The sequence below is a fragment of the Peromyscus leucopus genome, chromosome X (genome assembly GCF_004664715.2).
Source record: "Peromyscus leucopus breed LL Stock chromosome X, UCI_PerLeu_2.1, whole genome shotgun sequence".
In the NCBI taxonomy this organism is placed as follows: Eukaryota; Metazoa; Chordata; class Mammalia; order Rodentia; family Cricetidae; genus Peromyscus; species Peromyscus leucopus.
The window spans coordinates 133,508,621-133,529,673 of NC_051083.1; the positions used below are offsets into that span (position 1 = coordinate 133,508,621).

General features: G+C 39.7%; 1 protein-coding gene across 6 annotated transcripts in view; it reads right to left on the reverse strand.

Moving 5' to 3' along the window:
- Positions 1 to 21,053, reverse strand: part of Cd99l2 (CD99 molecule like 2) — a 102,894-nt gene that overhangs the window by 6,968 nt on the left and 74,873 nt on the right. For 5 of the 6 annotated variants that reach the window (XM_028861365.2, XM_028861364.2, XM_028861363.2 and 2 more), the window contains 5 exons: positions 13,312 to 13,383; positions 12,703 to 12,789; positions 9,533 to 9,598; positions 1,718 to 1,756; positions 706 to 825 (listed from right to left, as the gene is read on the reverse strand). In XM_028861365.2, the coding sequence (XP_028717198.1) occupies positions 706 to 825; positions 1,718 to 1,756; positions 9,533 to 9,598; positions 12,703 to 12,789; positions 13,312 to 13,383 (384 nt within the window). Of the gene's footprint in view, positions 1 to 705; positions 826 to 1,717; positions 1,757 to 9,532; positions 9,599 to 12,702; positions 12,790 to 13,311; positions 13,384 to 18,565; positions 18,647 to 21,053 lie in introns of all 6 variants that reach the window. The other variant, XM_037199285.1, reaches the window with a different exon arrangement.

The window sequence follows — 21,053 nt, forward strand, 5'->3', positions numbered from 1 at the left end:
ATCTAAACTCCTGCTTCCCTCTCTGGCCATGGGGTGAAAATAGCTTTCTAAGACTGGAGACCATAGGTACTGTACTCGTGGCTACAGCCTGCAACAAATACAATCTGCCCTCTAAAATTCCAGCATATAGGAATGAAAAAAAATCACTCTATGATTTGTCTTTCATTACTAGTCCTTAAAACAAGTTATGAGTTCATACATTTTTAAATGATCTGACATAAGAAGGAACAGAGGCATCCCGGTAGTGACATATCAAGAAATCAAGATCAGAAAGGAGCAACACCAGAATCATGAGAGGCCTGAAGATGTCCACTGCCATGTCAAAGATACTCTAGTATACCATGGTATTCTGATTGGCAGTAGAAGGGGCTGTGACACTGGACCTCTGAAGGCCCACTTGGATGAGGTCTGAGGTCATAAGAATCTCTTGGGGTTCCTCCCTATCTATGGAAATAAACATCACAGTGTTCACTGAGCTTTGTTCCAACAGAAGTATGGCCTCTTCTAGTTGAAATGCCTGGAAAGTCAAGATCACATAGTCTGGCCCTATATGTTCTTCCAGACCAGGATAAAATTTAGGTCAGCCTGAATTTGCTTCTAAAGATGTACAAAGTGTACCCCCTAGGAAGCCTACTGCTATTAAGCAGGTAGGGGAAAGGATAAGAAATTGCCTGGGCTCCTTTCCCTGCTTGGTTATATACTTACGCTGAATGCTGAAGCAAAACTTCTTCTGCTGGTAGGAGATGTAGCTGGATACAGCTCCAATCAGGGCCATGGCCAGGGCACTGGCAACACCTGCAATGGTGCCAGTTTCTGTTGACATGCCTGGATGTGGAAGAATAAATAGAACTGAGTAGACAAGACCCCAAACTCCAAGTGCCAACAGTTCATTCAGGATTCTGCTGCTCTGATAGCCTCAAGTTATGCTGGCTCAGATGTCCATAATCTCCAAGTCCATGTAGAAGAGCTATGCCACAGATACCCAAGGCATGGCAATGACACAGTGGCCCCTTGGATTTACCAAGTGCTTCCAGTGTTCCATAAAGACTTTCATCTTGAGAAACATGAGAGGCAGATTGCAGTCCTCTCTCTTACAGAGACCCAGCTGGTTATCTGTGTCTAAAGTTAGCTGGTTTCCAATTAGGCCACCTATCCCAGGGCCTAGAACTTCATGTCACTTCTACTGAACGGTTGCTCTTCTCTTCTGTTTGCCTCATGATTCTATTGGTAACTGTGGTGATTTAGATGTGAACTATCCATTCAAAACCTCATGTGTTGAAGTATGTCCTTTATGCAGCAATGAGGAGCAATAGAACCTTTGAGAAGTAATTAGATCAAGAGGTTCCATCCTCAACAGGGGAAGGAGTTGCAGTTGAATGAATTTCATGGCTGCATTATAATAGCCAGCTATCTATTTCTAAGAACCCATGAAAGTAGGTGAGCAGCCTTCTCAATCATGGGTGTCTGCTATGATAGTTCACTTCTCCACAGGACCAAAGGCAACAGGGTCAAGTGACCATGCACTAGAACCTCCAAAACCATGACCATCATATGTTTTATCTTCTTTTAAATTATATATCTTCAGTATTTTTCATGGTGATGGAAAGCTAACAGAAACATTCAGGGAAGGGCAAAGAAAAGCAACTCTAAGACCAGAGTGGACCAGTGTTATTCTTCCTTGTGGTTCCAATAGAAACCTTAGGCCATAGATACCCACCAGATCCAGGGTCATCATTGCTGCCATAACCACCACCACCTGGAGAAAAGACAAATACACTTAGTGTCTGCCATGACCCCTATGAACCCAAGATGAGTAGGCTTGGGCCTCCAGAAGGCCTCCTGAAATGATCGCTTCCATATACTAAGCTCTTGTTACATACAATACTCTCTAGGCTCTGGCTTCAAGTTTAATTCTTCATTATATACTAGGAGCAGTTCTCTTAGCATCCCTGTCTTACAAGGGAGGGAGCCAAGACTTGCAGGCAGATGAAGGATGATCAAAAAGAAGTTAGACCTGACTGCAAACTACAATACCAAGTAGTATCTCCTGCAAACCTATACCAAAATAGTTGAAACACAAACACATAAAACCACATCTAATATTTTCACATTCAAAATGTTCTTAAGTATCACAGAGATGCCGAACAGATTAACGCTAACTCTAATAGAGGTTGGGGAGAATGAGGAAAGAACATTAGCCCTGCTTATAAGGGTCATAGAAGAAAGAGCCTTGTGACAGAATGATTTATCTGATTATGGTGATACATTGTCACCACATGATAAAACTTTAATGCTAACACACACACACACACACACACACACACACACACACACACACACTTCCACAGAGAGAACCCCCTCCCCCCATTCCTGGAGAACAACACAATGACAAGCAACAAGTAAGATCCAGAATGTCAACTGGCCCTGAGTTCATCCTGGGGCCTGATACTCACTGACAGAAGATGATGTTCTCAAGACTTGTTGGAAATTGGTAGGGTTACTATTTTAGGAGAAACTACTCTAGGATGTTGGAAGCAACAAGCACTGACATTTCCTTCACTAATCAAAGAGTCTAGGTTTATAAGTATTAAAATATTCCACTGTAGTGAAGGAAGGTAATGGGGATGAGCAGTTGGGATGTCAGAACTCTGTATTTTCCATTCGGTTTGCTATGAGCCTAAAACTACTCTAAAAATAGTCTATTTTTAAGAGTCTTGGGAGACAAAATGAAGTTTGTTGTGTTACTATGTGGAGCCAAATCTTCCAGTTAAAAGCATTTCATAAAGGCCTCTGATTGCCTATTTACTAAAAGAGGGGCTTAAGAGAACTGGCTGCTCTTGCAGAGGACCTGAGTTCAATTTTCAGCACCCACAAGGTGGCTCACAACCATTGGTAACTAGTTCCAGGGGATCCAGCAGTCTCTTCCGGCTGCCTTAGGCACCAGGCATGCAAGTGGTACATAGACAAACAATAAATAATTAAATAAAATTTAAACTAACAGCAGCATTTTTGTTTTGTTTTGTTTTTGAGGCACGGTATATAGCCCAGGCCAACCTGAAACTTCAGATCTTTCTGCTTCGGCCTCTAGAGCAGCGGTTCTCAACCTTCCTAATGCTGCAACTCTTTAATACAGTTCCTCATGCTATGGAGACCCCAACTGTAAAATTATTTCATTGCTACTTCATAACTGTAATTTTGCTACTGTTATGAATCGTAGTATAAATATCTGATATACAGGATATATGATATGCGAACCCAAATGTTGAGAACCACTGCTCTAGAGTGATAGACTTGGAGGCATGCATCACCATACCACACCCTGCTGAGCTCCAGCATTTTTGACAACAACATTGCACTGGAGAAAGAAGAGCAGGATAGAGTGCAGATTAACAAGCACTGACATTTCAGCAGTAAGTGCTTACAGTCCAATAAGCACTCTCTGCTGTTCTTTGAAGTGGTCATTGTCAACGGTAAAAGCTAAGCATTCACACAGGCACACTTTGTGGATGTGTTCAAGTCACTAGCTTCCTGAAGTTTGAACTTAGTAATTCAATGTTTTCTTCCTTTCATCTCAAGACAGAGTATGGAAAGCCATCCTAGACAAATCTGTGAACTTCAGGCTCAGTGAGAGACCCTATCTTAAAAATTAGGGTAGAAAGTGATTGACAATGACATTCAACGTTGACACCTAGCTTCCACATGTGTGTGTGCATTACTCAGTTTAAATCTTTCTGTCCATTCAGTCACATGAACCTGAACCAAAGTGAGCCATCTTGACCTATCACTGGAATACTCAGGACAAAGTCATGGCCTTCATCCCTCTTTGGCTTCTGAGCTCCACTCATTCTCTCCAAGCATAGGCTGAACCAAGCTGCTCTACAAAATTCCCTGTGCAAAAGATAATATTAGGACAGGTGACAAATCCAACTAGCATTAAACAACTCAGTACAGTCCATGAAAATGAATTTCCAATAAAAAATGAAATGGGTAAAACCACAAGACATTTTAGGACAGCATTTATAGTATCTCAGGAGCACGGGTTAGCTTTTAAACATGATCATAAAATCAGAAATACAAAATAGAAAAGACTCTATCAAAAGTAAGAACTTCAGAGCCGGGCGGTGGTGGCGCACGCCTTTAATCCCAGCACTCGGGAGGCAGAGCTAGGTGGATCTCTGTGAGTTCAAGGCCAGCCTGCTCTCCAAAGCGAGTTCCAGGAAAGGCGCAAAGCTACACAGAGAAACCCTGTCTCAAAAAACCAAACAAAAAAAAAAAAAGTAAGAACTTCAGTAATAAATGCATAAGCAAGATTGAGCAAGTGAGTGAGAGCAGATAAGAGAGACAGAGACACTCTTGTGCCTCAAAAAACATTACAAATAAGTGCAATAAACTGTATGTGGTAGCACAAACTTAAATTCCTGCACAAGGGAGGCTAAAACAGAATGATTATGTGTTCAAGGCCAGCTTGTGCTATATAATGAGACAGTCTCAAAAACAAAATAAAAAAGTGAGATGGGGAGAAAAGGGAAAGAGAGACCTAGCATACCTATGAAGTGAAATTTAGATGTACTGTCATATACCTGTAATCTCCACACTGAAATAGAATTAGGAAGCAGAGGCCCTGTCTCAAAACAAACAAGTAGAATGATAACTCCCCAAATACTGACAAATGTGTACCTGAGAAGGGACTAACTTAATCAGAAGAAAAATGCAAATGAAGCTCAGCGTGCCTTAACATTCCAACACTTTAGGAGGTGGAGGAAATGAAAAGAAGGGGAGAGTCTAACAAGGATATGGATAACCTAGAACCCTCCTACATTGTTAGTAAGGATGAGAAATTGCCCAGCTTCTGTGGAAACAGCTTAGTAGCTCCTGGAAACATGAAACAAAGTTACGGCATGCACCAGCAATATCATTTCTATGGTTTGAATGTGTTCCCTAGAATTCAAGTTGCCAGAAGCTTGATCTTTAAGGTCATATGTTAATGGTATTTGAAAGTGAGGCCTTTGGGAGATAATTATGATTAAATGAGGTCATAGGGGTGGAGCTTTCAAGTTGACCTCTAGTTTTTATCAAAAGAGGAAGAGAGACACAAGCCAGAATGCTTGCTCTGTCTTACAAGTGATCCTTCCCATCACGTCTGCACTCAGCACAGCGGCCCTAGCAGATGCTGAGCATATGCCAATGCCCAGACATCCTTGAGACAGTTGAAAATTGTGCCCATGTAAAAACTTCTATGTATTTGTATACAGATGTTCACAGAAACATACTTCATTCATTATGGCCTTTGGTACAGCGGTCCATGAACTGTCAAGTAACTAAATAAAATGTTTGGCAATATTTGGAAAAGGGCTCCATAATATAAAATAAATTGTTACAAAACAATGAGGAAAAAATGGGTCAAGGACATGAACAGATCACAAAATATATTGAGTTTCTAATAACACAAAGATTCAAGGAAATGAAAATATGACTAGGACAAATGTTTTGTTCTGATTGAATTCACAAAGATTACAAAACCATAATGCTTGCTAGACTGAGGTTAGTATTGGAGAAAATGGATACCTGCTTACTTCCTAGCAGGGCAAATGGAGGTTGGTGCCACCTTAATGGGGAATCATTTGGTAATGTCATTTAGAGTCATATTTTTAAAAATGTATGCATCTTATGACTCAGCAATTTTAGTGCTAGGAATTGGTCTGACAAAAACAACTGTGGCCTTTCATATTTAGCCCAACAGTGTTCAAAGCACTGTGTATAATTGAAAAGCTAGAGGAACCACTACACAAAATAGGCTAAATGATAGATAAATAAATTGTAGTGTAATATAGTGTTAAGTAGTCACTGATGGTATTTCAAAATAATCTACATAATAGAGAAAAATATCGTGAGTATTACTGAATAGATACTGGTTTTAAAAGGATAGCATATGCTGGATATAGGAACACATACCTGTAATCCCAGCACACAGTTAAGCTTCCTGGGAGGCTAGGGCAAGAGGACTGCCCTGAGTTCAAACACAGGCCCAAATTTCCTCCTATGGTGTATATTATACTGTCATTTGCTTTCAGGATACACATCTGCTCACACAGATAGTTATACAGAATACCTAGCTCTAGGGAACCTAGCTGTAACTATAGTGACTGTCATTGCTATAGAGACTATAACTGCAATGGTAGTAAGGGCTCCTATAAAAGGTCCCATAGAGATAGGGACCACATAGCTATAGCAACCACCATTGCTTGAATGGACCCTGTAGAATAAGAGGCATTACCTCAGTAAGGAAGTTATGTGCAGTGGTTTGAATAAATCTTGCCCCATGGAAACTTGTGGTGAAAGTTGATTGCCACTGTGGCAGTATAATGCTTTTGTTCTGGGACTGGGTTAGTTGCCACAATATTAGGTTGTTACAAAGAGAGCCTGCCCTTGTGTTTTGTCTCATGGGTCTGTGTTCATTTGACCTTTTGTGTTTCTGCCATGTTAGGGTGGAACAGGAAGCCTTCACTAGATGTAGCCACCAATCTTGGTCTTCTAGCTTCCAGAACTGTGAGGTAAATAAACTTCTTTCCTTTATTAATTACTCTGCCTTGGACATTCTGTTATAGTGAAAGAGAATGGATTAAGATGTTGTGAATAAGCTCTGTTGTCAAAAGAGGTGCCAGACTCCTAGTATCTCAAATACAAAGACAACAATGAACATATAGACGTCAGCCTTGAGCTCTACAGAGCCACTTACTGGGAGAGACAGGGACACAAGGCATGTGCTTGCCCTTCTCTGACGGCAGCTCATTTCGTGGCTCACAGTGAGTGCCTAACGCAACCAGTTGTCAAGGACACACAGAGTCATGGAACAGTAGAGTGATTATGTCTACAACTGTTAGGGAGGTATTCAAGTGTTTAAGGACATTGTGAGTGTCCCAGGCTTCCAACAAGACACAGCTAGGGCTTTTAGATATTTTTTAAAATGTACTTTTATTTTAACAAGAGAAGTGTAATTTTTTAAACCAATAAATAAAGCTGTGCATGGTGGTGCCTCTCTTGAATCTAGCATCTAGAAGGCTAAGGCAGGAAGCTCATGACATCCAGGCAAGCTGGGGCTACAAATAAGACCCTGCCAAGAAAAAAAAAAGGAATAAACAAAAAAGGAAAAGACATTACTGCAAATGACTTACAGTTACCAAATAAAATCAAATGGGCAAACCATGCCGAGACATACTGAGTGCCTGGGCTAACCACCAAGGTATTCTCACTGTTGCAGAAATTCTCCCAGCCACATCTTGTCTATTCCCCACCAAAGAACTGAGAATATTCTGTAGATAATCTGATGTTGTCTTGTCCTGATCTAATATGGGACTTTAAAACACCCAATGTTACATATTAAGGATAGCTCAGTAAAACCCTGTATGTTCATGCCATATTCCCTGGTGTGTTGCAGGGACTTGAAGTGTCTGTCATGTCTCTACACTACAGAACAATAGAAATACCTGGCATGTATTCTCTCATGTTAAAGCTAGAAAGATTGTGGAAATAAGTCCAAAGAAACCTCTCTGGAACTTCTTCTATCTGTGTTAGGAAAAGAAGGAGGCTGCTGGCAAACAAAGGCAACAATCTGAGTACAGGAAGGGCAAGGGAGGAGTAAGAGTAGAAGGTTTAAAACCAACTCGCCTCAACAGATGCAAGAGGACCCAGTAACAAACTCATTTTGAGTCATATACAGTCTGCCAAAATGTTGTCTTGAGAAAACAATACACAACAGATAATATATTACTTCAGAAATCCACTCTAGAACAATAACTGAAGCTATGTGGTGGAGACTAAAGCCTGGGAAGTGCCCAATCGTGAGCTTGTTTTGGTGTAAGGGATGGTTTCTGTGAATCTCACTCATGTTCCAGTTTCACCCTTTGATCTTCTTTCCTGACACCTATGATGACAGGGGGAGAAACTGAAGCCAACAATTGATTATTCTTTACAAGGCAAGCTTCAATATGAGCCTAATTAAAGAATTTCCTAACACGTCTTCCTTGCTAAAACAAGTACTGTTAATGAAGAAACGCCCCTGGCATGTCACTCAGACTTTCAGTCTTGTACATGCTTACATATGTGACCACTGCTCTCATCTTCCCATCTGGAAACACCAATTGTCACCCAGGAATAATTGGCTCATTTTCTGGTTTGCCCTTTAAATGCTCCATGTTCTCCTGACAACTGGAAGTTTCATTTAGAGGCTTTTAGAGCTTTTTCCTAGAGATGACACCACCTGGAAAGGTGTTTCTGGGGACAGATGTGACTATGGTACACTTTAAGCAAAAGAGAACACTGTTCCTATATGAAAGGCATAGTGCTTCCAAGAAAGAAGCAAATATTTCAGTCAGGGCTTGGTGAGGGGGTCTTGAAGTATGATACCCAGATATACTCACAACTTGCAGCCTTCAGACCCAGCTACAATTTTCCATCACAACAGGGAATAATACGGAAAGGGTATCAAACATCACACCTTATCATTCTAACATCTTATCACAAACGATTGTAGAGGCCACAGTTGTAGCATTTTACACCTATGGATTCCAACATGAACACACCCACAAGCCTGCTTATATCTCAGACCCCATACTTAAGATCCAACTTGATATATGATATGATGAAAGGTTTAAATCATTAATAGCTGGGGGAACTACAAACATGTGACTTTGGGAAGGACATGACTATTCAGGGCAGCATGAAGAAGAGAATATATTATAATGTCTCCCCAGTTGTGGTGATGATTACTGAAATCGACAATTGTGATAAAATTTCATACACACACATTCATACACATACACACACACACACACACACACACACACACACACACACACACACACACACGCACACACACACACACACACACATGTACATACATATCAGTGCATGTAAGATAAGACTGACAAAATCCCCAGGTCAGTGGTTGACTTTATTGTATAGATGTCAGCTTCCTACTCTAGGTAATCTATGACTGTGGATTTGCAGTCAGGGATCCTTGGGAGAAACTGGGTAAAGAGTATACAGGAACCTTCCTGAACCATTTTAAAACTTCTACCAGTCCTAAACTTCTTTTAATACACAGATATTATTAAAAGATCTGATTTGCTAGGTGCTTCTTTAAAATATTTGTTATGTTTGAACCATCTCACTGCATGGAAAACTGGATCTCCAAGTAGGGCAGGCTGTCTTGGTAATACCATGATACCTCCTGTGACTGTCCTACCACAGCCTCTTGGAGCTGCCTCATAAATAGGCATCTGCTAATGGTGGGGACACTAGCCCAGGTAGGTACCTTGGCGTAAAGAACAACAGGGCAAAAGGTCAGCTTCTCCAGGATGGCTTACAAATGGGCCCCCACCCCTAAAGTGACAAGCCACCCCCAAAACAAGTAGAAATATCTAAGGCTTATTTTCCAGAGGCTGAGTAAGAATGGCAGGCTTTACCTGGAGACTTGAATGGTAAACATCTGAATGAGAATTAGGTGTGTGGTTGGACAAAGAAATCTTCCTACCTTTATTCTTATCAGGTTTGTATTCCCCACCTCCCAGTATGTCCTCAAGATCCTTGTCTGACAAACCTAGAAAAAAATACATTTCAGTGACAAAACTATTTCAGCAGCAAAAAATAACTCTTGCCAATGACACTTGGATGTTCTTCATGGTACTGGGAGTGTGGCTCAGTGATACAGTACATATAAGGCCCTGAGAACCATGTCTGGTGCCAAAACAAAAAAGAGATGGGGAAAGAAGGAGGAGGAAGGGAAGGAAGATGAGAGAGAAGAAAGAGAATCCCACTGCCAGTATATATGTTCTGTATAACCTCCAGTCAACTTGAGTTTTTGTGTGGCCATAGAGAAAATGAATATAATCCTAGTGATTAAGTTGCATTATATGCCAAAGATGAAGAGATTTTTGTCAAAGTAATTAAGAGCCTGACTTAACAAAGTTATCTCTTTCAAAGCTTGTTTTGGACTTCCCTGAGCTCAGACATGGGAGCTCCCTGTCCTCTTTCTCCTGCTGGTCTTAAAGGAGCCACTATCTCTATAGCTGAAGGGAAATATACTGTATCAACAAACCACATGACCTTGTTCTGAAGAGTACCTCAGCTCAGATAAGACCCCTTCCCAGGACCTGGATTGCGCTATCTGAGACTCTGAACAGTAAACTCAGCTTCTTAACTGGACAAAGGGAATCTTAACTCATTTCTTTGTGGGAGGCCAGCTGGGAGACCAGCTCCCAATTTTTACTCCAGGGTACTCTTGATGAGAGAGGGATAAGACATATTAGATAGGCTAGAAGGGAAAGAAACACAGGACAGTCTTGGGGGTGGGGGCTGGGTCATTATCCATAGGCTCCTTCTGTCTCTTCTAAAGGGCTTTGTATAGGAATGCCAATGGGTGGAGCAAAAGACACCCCCCCACCCCCCCACCCCCCCACCCACCCCACCCCCCCCCCCCGCACAGCCAAGTGTAGACCCTTCTAATCACCTGGTAGCCATGCACATGGTCAAGCAATCCTCTAATGCAGCTCTGCTGGGTGAAGCAAGCCCAGATTTCACTAGGAAACCTTTGTGGGCCTCCACATTTCTATTTTTAAAATTCTCCCTAAGTTTCTCATGATTTGTGACACAACTATAAATAACTCACATGAGAAACAGAATCATTAATTATAGTTCAACTATTAAGTACATATCTTCCTGAATGTCCTATGTGCTGAAATGCAAAGTGTGCTTAAACCCTTTCTGCTGTATTCCAAAGTACTACAAGTGACTCACAAAAGTCACTTGTATGATGGTTTCAGTTCTAATTGACTATATCTGCTTTGTGTCATAACAGACCATTCTTGCTGGGCAGAATGAATACTGTACCAACTTGATTATTTGGGAAGCATTTCTTAAAACTGAATGAAATGAATCCATCAGTTCAGGACAGTCACTGATGGTACTTATCAATAAGATTTCAAGTGAAGCCTCTATCAGCTACTGTGAGTCTAGTAGCATCCCACTACATGAAGACTTTCCAATGACATTGGTGGTATTAGTACCAGATGTGGCTTTTGGTTTTTCATAATAAAGTGTGGCATTACACTGAAGTTTGAGAAATCTCAAGACAACAAGGTTTTCCAAACAATTAACCTGCAATGTTACAAAACAACAAATGGGCAAAAGTCCATTGAATGGATGCTATAGTTCAAATAGGAAATAGTCCTATAGGCTCACGTGTTGGAACACTTGACCCCCAGCTTTTGGAAATATGTCACTGGGAACTAACCTTTGAGCTTCACTGTCCTACTTCCTGTCTCTCTCTGTGCTTGCTGAGTGTGGATACAATGTGACCAATTGAGTTTTGTTGGGACCCAATCACTTCTGAAACCATAAGCCAGCCAAATGAATGAATGCATCCCTCCTGCTCTGCTTTGTTGTCAGGTATTCAGGGCAACTAGAAAAGTAACTAAAGGGTAACTGAGTGAGGAAAAGTTACTAAAACACTTTTATTTATTTATTGTTCATTTACATATCTGTTTTAATATCCTAAATTTAATTGTATTTAGAGTGTGTATGTGTGTGTGTGCATGTGCGTGCGTGCGTACGTGCGTGCGTGCGTGTGTGTGTGTGTGTGTGTGTGTGTATGTGTGTGTGTGTGTGTGTAGGCATGCATGTGCCACAGTACACATGTGAAGGTCAGAAGACAGCTTTCAAGCAGCATATCTCAATATGAGAATCTGGGTATCTCCTAGCAAGATGAGCATTCTAGACAATTCCAAGATATGTAAAATAATGCCACAACTTCTCACTAAATTGTTTTTATCTTGTCACACATAGTAATTTCTCATAAACTGTGCTATTTGTGTTAATATGTATTGCTGTGGGATGTTCTGTATGTCCTGTGGGAGCCCTTCTTGGGTTCTTTGTGGCGTTACCCAGCAGGTCCGCATAGAGGATGATTAGGACCATGGGCCTGAGTGCAGGTGTCTGAGATGGTCTGCACTTGGCTGTGCTGGGGGATGGTCTGTATGTCAAGTTGTTCTGATTGATCAATAAATAAAACCTGATCGGCTGTGGCTAGGCAGGAAGGATAGGCGGGACTAACAGAGAGGAGAAATAAAAGGACAGGAAGGCAGAAGGACTGACTGCCAGATGCCGCCAGCACAAGAAGCATGTGAAGATGCTGGTAAGCCACGAGCCACGTGGCAAGGTATAGATTTCTAGAAATGGGTTACTTTAAGATATAAGAAAAGTTAGCAAGAAGCCTGCCACGGCCATACAGTTTGTATGCAATATAAGTCTCTGTGTTTGCTTGGTTGGGTCTGAGCGGCTGTGGGATTGGCGGGTGACAAAGATTTGTCCTGACTGTGGGCAAGGCCGGAAAACTCTGGCAACAATGTATGGCTTTAGTATTAATCATTTTAGACTGATAATACTGGTTTATTTTAAGTCTTAAATATACAGATGATAAACACTGAGGGATATGACCCACATAGACAAAAGTTATTGAGATTTCAAATAATTTCAGGAATCCCAAGATCAAAAAGTTTCGGCATGACTATTGTACAGTTCTCCTGCAGCTTGAAGTGGCCTAGATCTATAGTACTCTAAATGGCTCTCAATGCTATTATAGGTAACAAGACAGACCCTACCAAGAATTGTAGCACTGGTCCGTAATTTCAAGCAGCTAGGACTTACCTCCTCCTTCTCCTACATTTGGTTTTCTGCGGCCATCTATAACATTTTGATCATCCAAGGCATCAGCCAAGTTTAAACCATCTGGTTCTAGGGACCACAAAACAAAAGAAACAATCACCCACTGTCCTGGGTAGTTTTTATGTCAATGGGACACAAGCTAGAGTCATCTGAAAGGAGAAACCCCATTTGAGAAAATGTCTCCATAAGATCAAGGTGTAGGCAAGCATGTAGGACATTTTCTTAATTAGTGGTTGGTGCAGAAGGGCCCAGCCCATTGTGGGTGGTCCCATCCCTGGGCTGGTGGTCCTGTTTTCTACAAGAGATCAGGCTAAGCAAGCCATGGGGAGCAAGCTGGGAAGTAGCACTCATCCATGTCCTCTGCATCAATCAGCTCCTGCCTCCAGGTTCCTGCCCTGCTTGAGTTCCTGTCCTGACTTCCTTCAGTGATGAACAGTAAAGTGGAAGTGTAAGCCAAATAAACCCTTTCATCCCCAACTTGCTTTTGGTCATGGTGTTTCATCACACCATAGACACACTAACTAGGACACTCAAACAAGTAGGTGATGTAGAAATCCTTCCTTACTTCTCTCCTCAGAGAGCTCATCTTACCCATAGGATTTGGTGGTGCTCTAGTTGTTCCTGGCCTTCTAGTTGTGGTTGTGGCAACATGGTCCCATCTCCCTGAAAATAGGAGGGAAGACAGCAAGAGTCATAGGTTTAATAAAAAAAAATGTATACTTACATTATAGTTTTAAAAGTCACACCAGAATAGAGTACTCTTGTCTTAGTGCTTGAAACCTATATGACCTCATAATCATTTGGAAAAACATGCCAAAGAGATAGAAAAGGTTTAAGTGAGGGAGATTCTGATCACTCTTCTTTATAGGATGGGGACTGAGAAAAGAATGTAGCTCCACATCTCAACACTTGATGAGTAGAGCTATAACATGAGCCCAGATCTCCTGGCCACATGGACTAAGGAGTTCTAGAGCTTAAGCATGATCCCCAAGACCTTCAAACCATGGTTTCCTCCACTATTAATCCAGCAACTGAACTACAGAAAATGCCTGGAGATTAATGGACTGGCATTTTCTATGATGTATAGAGAATTATAAACTGAAAGTGGTTAAAACAGACAAATACACACACACACACACACACACACACACACACACACACACACACGTACTTTTTATAAATGGTCTTTGACTATATGCAGATTCTTTTAGAAGTATGGGTTCCTTTTACATCAGTTACATGGCACTCATGAATTTTTCAACAGTTTCTTCTATTAAACTTTAGAATTTGCCATAATTATTCCTATAACTGAAGACATTCTAAGGGAAAGATAATGACACTGCTACAGCAAGCACACAAGAGAAAAATAGTATGAGCATAGAAGCAAAGGAGCGAAGTTGACCATCTATAAAAATCAACTAAAAATAGATCAGAGATCTAAAGATAAGAACTTTTAAAAAACTTTTTGAAAAATATTTGTGACATTATATTTGGAGATATTTCCTGGATATGAAAGTATAAGCATCAAAAGAAATAATGGATATGAAATCAAGAGATGGCTCAATGGTTAAGAGCATTGGCTTTTTGGATCCAGATTCAATTCCCAGCACCTACATGCCTACTCATAATTTTCTGTAACTCCAGTCCCATGGAGTCTGATGCCTTCTTCTGTCCTCCTTAGGCAAAAGACATTCACAAGGTACACAGAAGAAAACAAAAAAATAAAAACAGAGGAGGTAGGAGAGAGGGGGGAAATCAAAACAAAGTATATTTATACTTGAGATGTCACAATAAATGACTGGCAAGACAGACACCTTGGGGTTTCAATTCCCAAGGAGGAGGAACAAGGGGAGAGTTGTTCAGACCATCGAAAATATGAGACTTCAGCTAGAAAAGACCTGAAAATAAATAAATGCACCAGCTAAAGATGAAAAATCATATATTATTGACATGGAAAAATCTAGAACATTTTATGAAAAGGGTATTCTTCGCCAATTTAAGATTAAAGGAGAACTCCCTCAGTTTCAGGACTGTTCTCTAGAAAACAGTTAAAGACTGAATTGTCTTCCTGAAAGATCAGGAGCAAAGCAACCTCACTGTCACACAGTGCTGCAAGTTCTATAACTAAAAGAAGAGAAAATATGCAGATTGTAAAAGAAGGAATCAATCTATCGATATTTGCAGATGACTTGATAATCTTCACAGAAAACTGAAAAGAATGTAAACATGGGGAACTAGTGAGCAAATTCAGCAGGGTCTTGGAAATGAAATCAATAGCATCAACATGTAGTAGTAATGAACATATGGAATCCAAAACCCACCATTCATAAAGTAAAAGAAAACAATATATTAAAATATATACCTTTTAGCCGGGCGGTGGTGGCGCATGCCTTTAATCCCAGCACTCGGGAGGCAGAGCCAGGCGGATCTCTGTAAGTTCGAGGCCAGCCTGGGCTACCAAGTGAGTTCCAGGAAAAGGCGCAAAGCTACACAGAGAAACCCTGTCTCGAAAAAACAAAAAAACAAAAAATATATATATATATATATATATATATATATATATATATATATATATGCCTTTAAAACAGTGTGAAAAACTATTATATTCAGTAGAGGTAGAAAGTTATAAAAATATAAATAAATAAATAAATAAATAAATAAATAAATAAATAGGATCTAAAAAACAGAGAAACATACTAAGTTCATGGACTGGAGAACTCAACAGAGTGGAAATGTCAGCTTCCACACTGATTTTATATATATAAATATATATCATGTATATGTTCAGTGCAAGCCTACAAAAGTCTCACTGATTATTTTTCTAGAAATAGTCAAATTTGATCTAAAAATTTTATGGAAAGGCAGAAACCTTAGATTAGCTTTTTAAACACCTTGAAAAGAATAGTGGGATGAATCATTCTACCTAATATTAAGGCTCATTTTATAGTTGCAGTTGTCAAGATGTGGCAGATGGATAGATACACAGGGCAACAGAGTAGAATGAAGAGCTCAAAAGACTTCAGATATGTTCAAGTGATTTTTTTTATACATATGCAAAGCAACTCAATGGAGAAAAGAATCTTTTCAGTAAAAGGTGCTGGAATAATTAGACTTCCAAAATAAAAAGCAATGGGTTTCATTTTTATATAAAATCAACTGAAAATGGATGGGTTATATTTGCTTAAATACAAAATCATAAAAATTTTAGAGGAAAGTATTTCAGAATTGAATGTTTAACAAAGAGTTCACATATTTGACAACAGAACCATGACCCATAAGAGAAAAAATGGCTAAAAAGCTGGAAAGACCAGTCAAAATGGTGCATGCCCAGCACTCAGGAAGCTGACATGGGAGGACCTTGTACTGGAGACTACCCAGGACTACTTACCAAGATAGTAAGACTCAGTCTCAAAAGAGGGAAGAGGAGGAAGAAGTGGCACAGAAGGATGTGGAGAAACCAGGAAGGACAAAGAATTACAGAAAAGAAAAACAACAGGAAGCTTTAATGGAGTTGAGATTCAGTGGGCTGGAGGTACAGCTCAGAGGTAAGCATACATTTATTTACATTGAGGTCCTAGATTTGTTCCCTAGAACAAAAGGAAACAAAGAAATGGGGAAATGAAGGGAAGGAAAGCTCAAGTTGGCTTTTTTTTAAAAAAGTAAACAAAATTTAAAAATCTTTATTTCTGCTATAATCATTAAAAATTATAACTGGAAGAGAAGACATTGCAACTAATACTAAATAAATACAATGGACAATGTATTCCAACAAATTGTACCAAATTCTAGAAGCACACAAACTATTAAGACTTAATTATGAAAAATAAAAATATAAACAGATGAATAATCATTTAAAAATTGAATAATCAAGACCTCCTAACAAATAAATACCTGGCGAACAGATGGCTATAAAAATTAATTCTTTGAAGAAATTCAAAGAAAAATTAAAGCTAATCCTTCTCAAATTCTTGCAGATTTGAAGAAGGGGGAATAATTCTAAATTCACTTCATGAGACCAACATGACCCTCATGCCAAAGCCAGACAAGAATGCCACAAACAAGGAAACTTGCATGAACAGAGGCAAAAAAAAAAAAAAAAAATCAGGGGAACATTAGCAGAATTAACAGAATTGAATTAACAGAATTCAACAGCACATTTAAAAGATTACACACCATGATCAAAACTGGATTTATGCCTGGCACACGAGAATTATTCAACAGAACTTAAATCAATAAATATTAAAAGTATGAAGCATAAAAATCATGTAATCATCTCAGTAGTCATAGAAAGAGAATTTGGCAAAATTGAACAGCTTTTTGATAAAAATTCTCAACACATTACCTATAGAAGATATGGTGGTTAATTTCAGTTGGTAACTTGATGAGCTCTAGAACCATCTGTGAGACAGGCCTCTGCCTATGCGGTAAGGGATTATCTTGACTAGGTTAATTGTCTTGAAAAGAACCACCTACAGTAGATGGCACCATTCTTTGGGTGGCGATCCTGGACTGTGCAAAAAGCATGAAGTGAGCTGAGCATAAGTTGTCATCTCTCTCTGCTACCTAACTGTGGATGCATGTGACTACCTCACACTCCTGCTGCTATGACTTCTCCACCATGATGGGCTATACTCTCTCAAACTGAGCAAAAATAACCCTCCCTTAAGGTGCTTTTCTCAGAGTATTTTCTCACAGCAACTGGGAAAGTAACTAGAGTGAAAGTAATGTAATTCAATCAAATGAAGGCCACATAGGCTAAGGAAACAGGTAACACCACAGTTAAAGGTGCAACAACTGAAAGCTTTTCTTCTAACACAAGGAACAAGACAATGATGCCCACTCTACCAATTCTATTCAACACAGTAGCAAGAACAAGAAAAGGCATCCAAATGTGAAGGATGCTAAACTGTGTCTGTAGGTAACAGGACTGTATGCATAGAAGATCCTAAAAAGTCAAGTGTGGTGGGGCACACCTCTAATCCCAATACTTGGGAGGCAGACACAGGAGGATCAGGAGTTCAAGGGCAGCCAGAACTATATAAGGAGTTTTAAACCAGCCTGGGCTACAAGAAAATACACTAAAACAGACAAACTGAAAAAAGAAAACCTTGGCGTGTCCATGGTTTTAAAGATAGAAGAAGTAGCCATAAGCAAAAGAATATAGGTGGCAAAAAGAGGAGGAAGCAAATTTTTTCCCATAGAGCCTGCAATCCAAAAGGATTGCAGCCCTGCTAGTATGATTATTGCAGGCCATCATATTCATTCTGCATTTTTTACCTCAATGGTTATAAGATAAATCTCTCTTGTTTAAGCAACAATGTATATAGTCATCATCCCTATCAGGGAAGCAAAAGGAAGCTCACAGAACTTCAGATTTCAAATGACACCCTGGTACCAACTAACATCTGGTTTGCTGCTTTGTAGGAGACACTGAGACAAGAATGTAGCTAAATAGGACCTATGATTGTTAATCCTGATGGTCAACTTCAGTGGATCAAGAAGTACCTAGGAAATGAGTAAATCATACTTCCAGGTGTGTCTATGAGTGTATCTCTGAGGAACATTAACTAAGGAGGAAAGACCGTAAATGTTAACAGTGCTATCACAGAAGAGTTACAACCATCTGTAACTGCAGTTCCAGAAGATCCAAAGACTTCTTCTGGCCTCTATAGGCACTGCATGCATGTAGTGCACAGACATGCATGCAGGCAAAAATACCTATACACATGGAAAATAAATACCACAAATTATGAATAAACCAATAAAATAAAATGAACATTTATAGAAACAGAGCCACCGGAGAGATATAGGGCTAGCCTGTAGTTTCAGCCAATTAGGACTTAACCTCTTCCTCCTGTGCTTGGTTTCTGGCGCCCATCATTTCCATCACTTAATGCATCAGTCAAGTCAAAATTACTTCCTTTAGAGAGCCACAAAGCACAAAGGAAACAACAAACTGATTAACAACTGGGTAAAAGATTAAAAAACAAGCCTGACAAAATTTATTTTTGAGATAGGATCTTACTGTGTCCTGGAATTCACTATGTAAACCAGACTATCCTAGAACTCACAGAGATCTACCTTCCTCTGCCTCGTGAGTGCTGGGATTAAAGGTAGTGGTTTATGCCAGCAATTCCAGCTCAAAAACAAGTTGAAACAATACCCATGTTTCATTTGATCATTTTAAATAATGAGTTAAGGTGAATTAAAAACTGTAAAATGCATAAACAAACACTCCACTTAAATATGTTGGACAAATAAGCATGTGAATCACAGGTTAAACCTACAATGCCACCAAAATGGTTAGAATGCCAACTAGTGAAAATACCCAAAGGTGGCTAAGACATAGAGAAACTGGATGTCTCACAGAATGCTAGAGGGAATGGAGACTAATAGAATCTTCCTTGAAGAATCAACCACTTCTTATTTTTAAAAAAGTATGCAAATACCGCCTGGTCTAGCAATCGCACTGTTGGGCATGATTCCTAGAGAAAGGAAAGCTTATACGTACAAATACAGCCACACAAGTAACTCCACAGCAACTTTACTCACAGTAGTCCCAAAATAGAAACAACTCAGACATCATTCCATACAGAAAGTGCTATGCAAACTTTGGTACCTCCAAACTATGAAAAATTCTTCACCAATAAAAATAAACTACTGATCCACCCAACTGAATCAAGATACATGAAAAAGCCAATTCCAGATATGGATCTATTTGTAGCCTTCTACACGTTGATATCCAGTTATGCCAGCACCATTTGTTGAAGATACTTTCTTTTTTCCATTGTACCCTTTTGGCTTCTTTGTCAAAAATTATATGTTCATAGGTGTGTGGGTTAATGTCAGGGTCTTCAATTCGATTCCATTGGTCCACATGTCGGTTTTTATGCCAATACCAAGCTGTTTTTATTACTGTAGCTCTATAGTAGAGCTTGAAGTCAGGGATTGTGATGCCTCCAGAGGTTGTTTTATTTTACAGAATTCTTTTGGCTATCCTGGGTTTTTTGTTTTTCCATATGAAGTTGAGTATTATTCTTTCTAGGTCTGTGAAGAATTGTGTTGGTATTTTGATGGGGATTGCATTGAATCTGTAGATTGCTTTTGGTAAGATTGCTATTTTTACTATGTTAACCCTGCCTATCCATGAGCATGGGAGATCTTTCCATTTTTGACATCTTCTCCAATTTCTTTTTTCAGGGACTTAAAGTTCTTGTCATATAGGTCCTTCACTTGCTTGGTTAGTGTTACCCCAAGGTATTTTATGTCATTTTTGGCTATTGTAAAGGGTGATGTATCTCTAATTGCCTTCTCAGCTTCTTTGTCCCTTGTATATAGGAGGGCTACTGATTTTTTTGAGTTGATCTTGTATCCTGCTATGTTGCTGAAGGTGTTTATAAGCTTTATCAGTTCCTGGGTGGAATCTTTGGGGTCACTCAAGTATACTATCATGTCATCTGCAAATAGGGAAAGCTTGACTTCTTCCTTTCCAATTTGTATCCCCTTAATCTCCTTATGTTGTCTTATTGCTCTGGCTAGAACTTCAAGTACTATATTGAATAAGTATGGGGAGAGTGGACAGCCTTGCCTCGTTCCTGATTTTAGTGGAATTGCTTTGAGTTTCTCTCCATTTAATTTGATGTTGGCTGTTGGCTTGCTGTAAATTGCCTTTATTATGTTTAGGTATGTTCCCTGTATTCCTGATCGCTCCAAGACTTTTATCATGAAGGGATTTTGGATTTTGTCAAATGCCTTTTCTGCATCTAGTGAGATAATCATGTGTCCTTTTTCTTTGAGTTTGTTTATATGGTGTATTACATTGATGGACTTTTGTATGTTGAAACACCCTTGCATCCCTGGGATGAAGCCTACTTGATCGTGGTGGATAATTGTTCTGATGTGTTCTTGGAGTCTGTTTGCCAGTATTTTATTGAGTATTTTTTTCACCATGCACAAAACTTAAGTCCAAGTGGATCAAGGACCTCAACATAAATCCAGCTACTCTGAACTTGCTAGAAGAGAAAGTAGGAAGGAGTCTTGAACGCATTGGCATAGGAGATCACTTCCTAATATAACACCAGTAGCACAGACACTGAGAGAAACAATCAATCAATGGGACCTCTTAAAACTGAGAAGCTTTTGTAGAGCAAAGGATACAGTCAACAAGGCAAAGAGACCGCCTACAGAATGGGAAAGATCTTCACCAACCCCACATCTGACAGAGGACTGATATCCAGAATATATAAGGAACTCAAGAAATTAGACATCAAAACGATCAACAGTCCAATTGAGAAATGGGCTTTAGAACTAAACAGAGAATTCTCAACAGAGGA